General features: G+C 45.7%; 1 protein-coding gene across 2 annotated transcripts in view; it reads right to left on the bottom strand.

The window, feature by feature from the left end:
- Nucleotides 1-9294, bottom strand: part of GPBP1 (GC-rich promoter binding protein 1) — a 28551-nt gene extending 19257 nt beyond the window's left edge. Inside the window, exons 1-2 of one of the 2 annotated variants that reach the window (XM_018562680.1) lie at nt 9094-9294; nt 3213-3332 (exon numbers count right to left, since the gene is read on the bottom strand). In XM_018562680.1, the coding sequence (XP_018418182.1) occupies nt 3213-3275 (63 nt within the window). In that variant the 5' untranslated portion in view covers nt 3276-3332; nt 9094-9294. Of the gene's footprint in view, nt 1-3212; nt 3333-8711; nt 8909-9093 lie in introns of those variants that run through there. The other variant, XM_018562681.1, reaches the window with a different exon arrangement.
- Nucleotides 9295-10072: the final 778 nt, after the last annotated feature.

The following is a 10072-nucleotide window of genomic DNA, read 5'->3' as shown; positions in this document are numbered from 1 at the left end:
GGACACCCCACAACAAAAGAGGGGGGGGGGGGGGGGGTGCTCATAATGACTGCGGATGGCGCCGCCAGACAGTGTTAGTAGATAGATGTCAAAGTGATAGTTTATTTAAAATAGGGATGCACCGATACCGGTATTTCGGTATAGAGTAAATGTACCAATATTTTTTTTCCAGTACTTGCCGATAGCCAAATACCAAGTACTGGAAGTCCCATTGAGGAAGTCAGGCAGCGTGTATCGACTAGCCATCTGGCTGGCTGATTAGCCGGGAAGCCGGGCAGCGTGTAAAGACTCGCCACCCAGCTTCCCGATTAGCAGGGAAGCCGCCCCGATGCTTATCGTCACTAGGTGACGAGAAGCATCACTAGATGTATTTGCAAAACTGTGCAACAAAAACCTCTATTGAAACAGTGTAAATGTTTTATTTATATAGCTGAAGAGTGTGCTGAGCAATTTTTGTACTGTCCCATTGAAAGAGTTACCCCCACCTTCTGTTTTGGTGACAACCATAAATTTTATTTCTACCATCCCAGAAACAACAGTCACCAGGAAAAGGTGGTGAAATCACAGTGGGAGCACTAGCAGCAATAACAACCTAAAAGGGGTTCCAACTCCTACGTCCTAACATTTGAGCATATGGGCCAACAGGCAGGTATGTATAATGCTGTTTTCTTCATAGGTTATCGCCTATTTTATATAGTGTCAGGTGGGGGGGGGGGGATTATGCATCAAGCTACAATATTTTAGCTGATCTATTTCAATACATGAACTCCTGTTCTGTGTATTGGTAACTTCAATATATTTTATAGGGATATAGTTATACTATCTTTCACCAGCAGATGGCAATGAAGGGGAAAAAACGGAATTAACAACTAGTATGGGCACTTTGCATATTGAAGTGAACCTAGATAAACCAACAGGTTAATTTTAAAGAAGGCACCATAAGGACCCAGTACTAACTTATCCAATGTCCATGATCAATAGACCATCTGCAAAAATCCCTGGCTCTTCCAGGTATAGGTGAACACACCACACTCTCCTTGCTATGCCACACGTGCTTACATGACCAAATGAAACTGACATGTACCTAGAATGGGCAAAGTACAGGTTCAATGTAAAATGCATGCTCACCATTTTACCTGCCAAAGGACTTTTCATTCTCATCTGCCATTCTTGTGCAAAGGACTGCTTTATCTGCCTTGCACCATATATGACTTATCTAAATGCCGTCGACTGATTTCCTCCTTATTTGCTCCAAAAATCATGCCTTCATCAAAAAAGCCAACATGACCACACTAGTGTCAAACGTGCAATGCAGAGAACTCTAAGAAGTGCTACTAAAAGCTAAATAGAGAAAATCATGTAGATGTTATAGTAGAGCTGTATCAAATTATTTTAGAAGCAGCATTATTATTTGGAGCTGGGGAGCTACAGCAGAGGGTTTATTTAGGCTCTGAAGCCAGCATGGAACCAGTCCAGAGGTGGAAATGACAAACACCACCCACTGCAAGCCCTGCTTCCACGTAAGAATGTGAATTGCAACAAGTCAACCTTATAAAAAAGGACCAGTGTTTTTACATTCATTTTATTATCATTTAGTTTTAAGCTTTACATGATAGTTTATACAAATTGTAGTGTTTCCATAAAATCCCTGTGTTACAAATAAACATTTATTAAAGTGTGATGTCATTCTTACACTGTATGCAGGGAACACAGGGCTATATTATAAGGCCTAGCACGAGCTGTGTACTTGCTGACTCTTTCTAAAGAACAAGACGGCACAATCTGCCCTTGGAGAAATAGCGGGGATGTGTGTCCCTACTCTGAGTCTTTCTACTGGGGGCAGGGGTGGTGTTTGTGCCGATTCCCACTTATTAACACCCCACAGCAAGGCAACCACTGAAGGCCTGGAGTATCAGTTCCATCACTTTTAACAGTCCTATGAGAAGACTCTTAATCACATGGGACCACTGGCTTTCAGGTACGCCCAGCACCTCATTTTAAATGGGGCAGCGTTTTTTATCTCACTAGTATGGGCACAGTTTTACTCTAATGAAAATCTTGTAGCATGCTTTAATATTTACTGCCCTGACCCGATGAAGTTGATTAGGCATGAACCACCAGGCTGTGGGATGCAAGCAGGGCTGTGCCTTTGCTAGTTTGCATGTTCTCCCTGTGCTTGCGTGGGTTTCCTCCAGGTACTCCGGTTTCCTCCCACACTCTAAAGACATGCTGGAAGGTTAATTTGCTTCAGTGGCGTCACAAGGGGGGTGTGGCCCGCACCCGGGTGTCACATTATTGGAGGGGTGACACCAAAATGACAGTCATTTTGGTGTCACCCCCCTCTGAAAAGTCGGGCGCTCGGTCATGGACAATCTCAGGAGAGAGAGGAGGGGACCCGGCAGCATACCTTATCCTGCCGGGTGACTGTCCCCTCCTCTCTCACCAAGATGGCCGCCGGCAGGTATCAAAAGAGTGCGATGACGCCATCGCACACGCGTGGCACTCATCTTGGCGACGCCACACGCATGCACAGTGGCGAGTCGGCGGGGTGACACTCGGTAACTGCTCCGGGTGTCACCCAGCCTTGGGACGCCCCTGATTGGCTCCTGTCTAAATTGGCCCTGTGTGCATGTGAGATAGGGACCTTAGATTGTAAGCTCCTTGAGGGCAGGGACTGATGTGCAATGTAAAGCACTGCAAAAATTGTTGGCACTAGAGAGTGCAGATAAAACTGTATGGGCTTATCACATAAAATGTCTTCATGTATACAGTGGTACACAATCCAGGCTCCCTCACTAATAGTCGGCACGTGGGGATTATCAGTCCAGACTGCTACCCAGGTAAAACCTTGTAAGAATTGTTTACCACTGCATACCTGGTGAAGACGGTTTTTATGACACGCCCATACATTGTTTGAAGTGCAATTCTTTTTTTTTTTATTTTGTGCTTTCTAGTAAACTTGGTGTTGCTGTTGCTACTAACTGCAGATCTTCAATGAACAATGCAAATTGTTCAAGCCATTTTGAATCGCGACTCTCCTTTGTCCCGCTGACTGTTCATTATTATTTTGTGATTGTGACCTTAGGCTCTTTGCGTCATCATTTTAGCGAGTAACCCCCCTGTTGTGTTTTTTTTACACCCTCATTGGTGTGCTTTAAAATAGAAGAGAACGGGTAACTAACAACAGTTTACAGAAAGTAGACGCATTTTACCTTTGTGGAGGGTGGCGGTGTAGGGAAATTAAGCCAGGCTGGAGCAAAGTCATGCTGCGCCATTTAGGTCAAGTCACTTTGCAAAAGCGAACCAAGGCTCTAGCACCTCATTGCAAGTCCCTGTAAAATAAATAAACTGAATTAATCAAAAGCATACCTGTCATCAGCTAATGAAATACAAAACGAACCCCTAACTCATACTACACCCCCCAGCACAGAACAGCGGTTAAAGCAAACCCGCTATGCTGGCGCATATTTGCCTTAGGTCGATTGATATATGTCGATTGATATATGTCATACATATATCTACCTGTGAAAGTAGATAATTCTATAATACTAGACAGCCCTTTCCCCACCTATGACTGTGCTGATGCCAGTTGACTGGCCATTTTGAGTGCATTATTGAGGTCAGGCAGACTGTACCCAATGTGCCCCATTCCCAGAGGAGCCGGGTTTTTCCATGGGGCAGCAGTGCAGGTTGGAATCCTCCCGATAAGATACACCTCCAGGGGGTACCTGATATGCAGCAGAAGAGCCATTTTATTTTTGATATGCCAACATGTTGGCTTTCAAGTAGAGCTGCAGCTAACGATTATTTTCAAAATCGATTAGTTAGCCGATTATTAAGTTCGATTAATCGGTTAATCGGATAGAAAATTAAAATTAAAGTTTAAAAAAACGGCTCCATTGATGGGACTGCTAGTTTGTATTGCGATTGTCGTCCATCACAGGAGCAAACTTGGAGCGGTGGAAGTAAAAAAGAAAAAAAAAAGTGTGGTGTGCAATATAGTGAAATTAAAAGTGTAAAATTGAATGAATGCAGAATGGCACCGGCTATAGAGGACTACAAAACCCAGCAATAATGCATTATAGGTGGCGGTATTCTGCATTGCGCTGTATAATGTACTATTGCTGGGTTTTGTAGTCCTCTATAGCTGGTGGTGTTCGGCATTGTGCTGTATAATGTATTATTGCTGGGATTTGTTGTACTCCTCTATAGCTGGTGGTATTGTGCTGTATAATGTATTATTGCTGGGATTTGTAGTCCTCTATACAGCGCAATGCAGAATACCATCAGCTATATAGGAATACAACAAATCCCTGCAATACATTATACATACAGTGTATAATGTATTCCTCTATAGCTGATGGTACATTGCTCTGTATAATATACAGTACAGCACAATGTACCATCAGCTACAGAGGAATACAAATCCCAGCAATACATTATAGAGCACCATGTGTGGGAAAGTGCAGGCGTACCTGAGCAGTCTTCCAGCAACTTGCTTCTGAGATCGGGCCTGTCTATCTGCCGCTGTCATCCCCCCCCCCCACCTTCTCCTCCTTACTACTTCTCCCCGCGTCCCTGTGCCGATCGTGGATGTGGGCGGGCGGTGAGCGTGAGGCGGGGAGGAGGTGCGGCGTGTGTAGCGTGGATGCGGGCGGGTCTGGCAGCGGCGAGCGTGAGGTGGGGCGCACAACGTGTGTGGAGCTGTGGACAGGGGCACCTTATCAAAAGCCGATTAATCGATTATTGAAAAAGTTGACAACTTTTTCAATAATCGATTATAATCGATTATGTCGATTAGTTGTTGCAGCCCTACTTTCAAGTGACCGTAACCTCTAAAGAGCAAAATGAAAAACTGAAAACATTCATTGATATTGAAAAATATTTGACATACTCCAAAGAAAACCAAAAGGAGACCACATGCTGTCATTTAAAGAGCCCAGTACGGGGGGAAAGGACAGGGCCAACATTTCCCAATCAGCATACTGGTTTCAGGTTAATCACTCAGAAGGTACTGAATCCAATGGATTAACATAGCAGCCAGGCAATTAGCAATTTTCAGAAGGAGAGGCAGGCAATGGCAGCCCCTATATTTTCTTAGTATCTTAAAAATCTCCCGTTGCCAGCTATTGCATTCAGCAGCAACTGCTCCAGCGGCTTCTGAATACCCACACAGTATGTGAATGGATGCAGGCACTGTTCAGCTGGAAATTTTGGGACTAGATCCTTCGACAAACATCATGGGCCACCCATGACTTCAATTTCAGCTGGTTCATCAGGAACAGAACAAAATTAATTTCGAGTATGGCTACCTTACAGTGGACCTTTACCCCTTTTCACTAAACATTACGTCAATATGCAACTCTGCATCCTGATATGAAATCATCTCACATTCATTATTTAAATAAACATATTTTTATTTTACGTACAATTTCCTATTTTCTACTTCCTGGTTCTCTTTTGCACAAGTGATGTAATCTATGTCCAAGCATTGCATTCTGGGAAGGTTACATCAGCAGAGCATTGCTGGGAAATCTCATCTGTAACCTCACAGGATCTCAGGGAAAGGCGTTTTCCTCCCCTGAGATGATGTGAATGGTTACATGTCCTAGTCACATGTGCCAGAGTTCCAGGAAGTAAAGGGAGATATATTAATGTGCCCTTAGTAAAAAATGGCCACTGTGAGACGACTGTGGCCGTTTTTGTTGCGTGTTTCCATTGGGATACAGCCAAGTAGCCCTCGGAAACGCGCGTTTGTATTGCATATGCAATACGCCTAGGTGTGAACCATATCACACAGCAAAAATTTAAAAAGTGTGTCAGTCATTTATGAACAGAAACTGAAAACTAGCTCAGTCATGAAGGGGTTGATATTTCTACAGACAACAATCATTTGGACTTTTACATACAATGATTTTCATTTTTTAAAAAATATATTTATGTTTGAAATGCCAGCACTTGTATAGTGTGTATTACATTATGTTTGGCGACTATGGCAACATCAGCAATAAACGTTTTACTCTAAACTCTGTCACAAAGACGAGAGGCCACCATCTAAAATTGGTGGGAAAAGATTTAACCACACAGGGCATAGGGGCTTCTTCTCAGTCAGAGTGGTTACATTTTGGAACTCTGCCACAAGAAGTGGAATTAGCAGAGATTATTGATCCAGTCAAAAATCAATAAGATGCCGTCCCAATAGACCATAACATACAGGGCTCTTAAAACCTAAGACCACACAGGGACTCATTCACACATGCAAGTACAACAAAGACACACACAGACACACAAAGGTTGGACTTGATAGACCTGTGTCTTTATTCAACCTTGAATACTATGTAACATTCTGAATGAACAACCGTCTTGCAGTAAGGCTCCATTCAACCCTATATTTTAGGTGTGATTAGGGATTATTGGGTCAGGGATCCCTAATCTGCCGTGAAGTGATAACTATCCCTGGGCGCATCGATCATGCGTTCAAGGATAGTGATTGATTCCTAACCACATGTAATGCATCACATACGATGACATGCGGTGGCCGGAATTCAGATTCAGCAGTTGTCACCCAATCACTAACTTGAATGGGTGACAGCTGCCGCTTGTATACGGAAGATTAGGGATTACTGCCGCAGGAAATCGCAGGTTTCTGGCGCAGGAATCCCTAATCGCACCTATGGTATAGGTGAGAATGGAGCCTAAGGGCTAACGAAACTTACCAGTCACCAAACTGTCAATTTACTAAAGGAGTAGAGTTTGCTCACTTAGCAAAGGCTTTTTTGGTGAATAAGGCGTCTTCACTTTGCATATTGAATCATGAGAGGGAAGTTAAAATCGGATTTTTTTTCTAGCACGATTGCACATTGAAAGTGAAAACAGCCTCACCTTATTCAATAACATTCACTTTGCTAAATGAACAGTCACGTCTCCTTTAGTAAATCAACCCCACTGTACAACTTTCCAATTGCAGGACAGTACAGACCAGGGGTAGCCAAGCTTTGAGCCTTCAGTTGTGGTGAAACTATGCCTCATGGGATTTGTAGTTTCACAGCAGCTGGAGGGCCGCCCACCCGTTATGCTGGGTGAAGATAATATGCCAGTCTCATGCGTCACACCCTCTCCCAATAGAGGCAACAAGTGGTCATTCAGAAGTACGATGCACAGGCATGGTCCACTGTTTTTCCCCATCAGAACACCTACTATGAGAAATGCCTGCAAGAGGCTGCAGGAGATCAGCAGCATGGAGGTGCAACAAACAGTAATGAAATGGTGAAACTTGTATTTTATTTACCCCCTTCAGCTGGAGCTGGCCCTTTAAGAGATCACAACATTGAAGGTTTTAACTTGGCCATACACCTATATATTATCTGCAGACTTTCTATGGTCAGATGGAAAAAGTGCAACAGATTCCTCCGTCTACGCTAAACTGTGTGAATGGAGGAATCTCCCACTGGGCCAAGCTTCAGTATCTTGCTCGTCGGCCCCGCTGGCTTTCAAAACACCTGAACAATGCCTGCATCTAATCAGATTGTTCAGGTAATCTGATTGTCCCCCCCGCCCAGGACTGTTTGTTGGTGTCTTCATCAGCTAGCCGGCTGCGAGGAGACGCCCATGCGTGCTTGTTCCTGCGCCTAGCTGTGTGCGTCCATGTCCCTTCTCCCAATAGAATAAATGACGGCAGAAAGAGCCAATTGCTTCCCTGCCCTCAATACCCCCCCAGGAAGTTGGGGAAACACCAAGTATCCAAGTATCTTCCTGGATCTGGCGACCACCGCTTCCGTTTGTTCAGGTTTTTTTTACCTGAACAAACGGAAGCGAGAAGCTGATTAGATACGCTGAACGCTGTACATAGACACAGGTATTTAAACGTAGGAGAACTTTAACTGGGAAGCAGATACGACAGCGTAACACAGGGGTGGGCAAACTCCAGCCCTCCAGCTGTTGTGGAACTACGAATCCCATGAGGCATTGCAAGAGTCTCACAGCCACAGGCATGACTCCCAGAAACAAATGCATAATAGGATTTGTAGTTTCACCACAGCTGCTGACCACCCCTGACCTAACACCTATATGCAGCAACTTGGGAGGTGGGCTTTTTTAATATATATACGCGTCGCTGTGTTCTGGGGGTGTGCTAAATCAGCACCCCCAGAACTGTGACTGACACAGTCAGCTCCCCATACACTACTGACAATCAGGATGGGCTCCCAATTGTCATCACTGTGAAGCCATAAGAGGAAACGTGGGCCCATCCTAATGACCTTCAGCATCATGGTCCCCCAACGGGTTAAATATACCAAATGTAGTGGGCTAGAGTGAATGTAACCTTTTGTCATCAGAACAGGTGGAAAGTTCCCCATAACTTCCTGTTCCAGTGACAACTTCCTCTCATTTCGAGTCACGGTGGACACCCCGAAAAAAAAAGCTATAAATTTCTGCAGCAGGGACATGACAACCTGACAGGTTATAATCCTCACCCGCTCTATCCAAAACTTAATACAAAGTTTTTGCTTTCAATCCAGGTGAATGTTTGTGTCTAAACTTCCCGTGGAAAGGAAATGAATTGAATGTGTCAGTGCTTCCCATGTGAACACAAGCCCATTACAGAAGCCGCCTCTAAGTCACTAGTTAGCAACCAGTGGCCCCCAAAACACATGTGGCTCCCAGCCTGTCCCCTAAGTGTGCAGATGATAGTAAAAGTGAGTTGTACTCACACATTGCTCCAACTAGGAAGCTTAGGGACTAGTGAGAAGGGGGCTTATCACCAGGCGATGGCATACATAACAGGCTGGAGTCCCAATCCAGAGGGACACACACTCCTCATCGGTGGGGACTCAAGTGTTCCAAGCGACCCGAAACACCACAGGACACATGCAGAAGAAAATCCTGCAGGCGCCGGGACAGACTCCTAAATTCGGGGTCCTTCAGCGCTTAAAGGTCCGGATTCTCCTATACAATTCAACGCAAAGGACCCAAACCTTAGCTGCCCTACGCGTTTGCCTGTTTACTTTTCACCATAGTGGACTTTCACACGACTACGCGGCCCAAAGAGTTTTAGGCGTCAAGCCGAAGCCTCCAGCTCTTCTGTGTGTTCACCTGATTGTGCAGCGGCGGCCACCCGATCACGAGCAGCGTGCAAGACCGTACTGCTTGGAGCCATCGGGCGGCGCCATCTGGGGGGGAAGAGGTTAAAATGCGTTCGGAGGCAGTCAATGGGGGGGCTCCCGGGCCTTCCCCGCGGCGTGACGTCACGCACTTCCGCAAACCAGACAACATGGCGCCGGTGACGCGAGCTGTCATGTGACGGAGGCGGGATTGGAAGGAGGGATGCTGCTGGGCTGGTGGTGATGTTTTTGGATGGTGCTGGTTTGAGCTCGAAGCTTTCTCTGGGCAGTAATCAGATTAGTCCGCGGCCGCGGGGAAGAGGTCGTTCCAGTAGACGTCCTCTGTGTGACAGGATTATTGTTACGTTATGTACCCAAATCCCTCTGTGTCCACCACAGTTACATACATGCCAGTAGAATAGGTGACACCTCTAATGGAAGTGCTAAATGTAAATGCAATAACATTAATAAAAGAAATGTGCATTTAGGTCTGTCACCACGTCAGTAGCCGCCTGAGGCAGTGTTGATTCGGGGTGCGGTGCTGTCAGGGAATAGAGGGGGGGAGAATGCCAGATTTTTCTGTCAGCAGCTCTGTCCGGTGTTCTATCGAATTCTCCAACTCCCGTTAGTGCGCCTGCGCAGCCACCCAAGAGAAGTATCAAGCTCTATATTCTGCGGCAGTGCTCCTGCGCCGGCACCCAATGCCACAAGTACCGACGGGAGTTGGGGAACCCGACAATTTCGAAGGCACACCTACGGCAAGTGGAGAAGTCAAGGATTGCAAAAACTGTGATGGTTGGCGCACTAGCACCATCTCGTCGAAATCTACAATGGATGTGACGACACGAGTTGGACATCTCGATGAGTTGGCCACCTCGACAGAACACCCGCGTCCCACCCAGCTGACTGACGTTGCCATGAGCTAGGCGGGAAGCATCCTTGCTCTGCTACCTGGCAACAGGTGATGTCAG

This window comes from Nanorana parkeri, unplaced genomic scaffold (genome assembly GCF_000935625.1).
Source record: "Nanorana parkeri isolate BGI_ZX_2015 unplaced genomic scaffold, ASM93562v1 scaffold591, whole genome shotgun sequence".
NCBI lineage: Eukaryota > Metazoa > Chordata > Amphibia > Anura > Dicroglossidae > Nanorana > Nanorana parkeri.
Note: the sequence above shows the minus strand (reverse complement) of the source record. Positions and strands in the feature narration are given on the sequence as shown.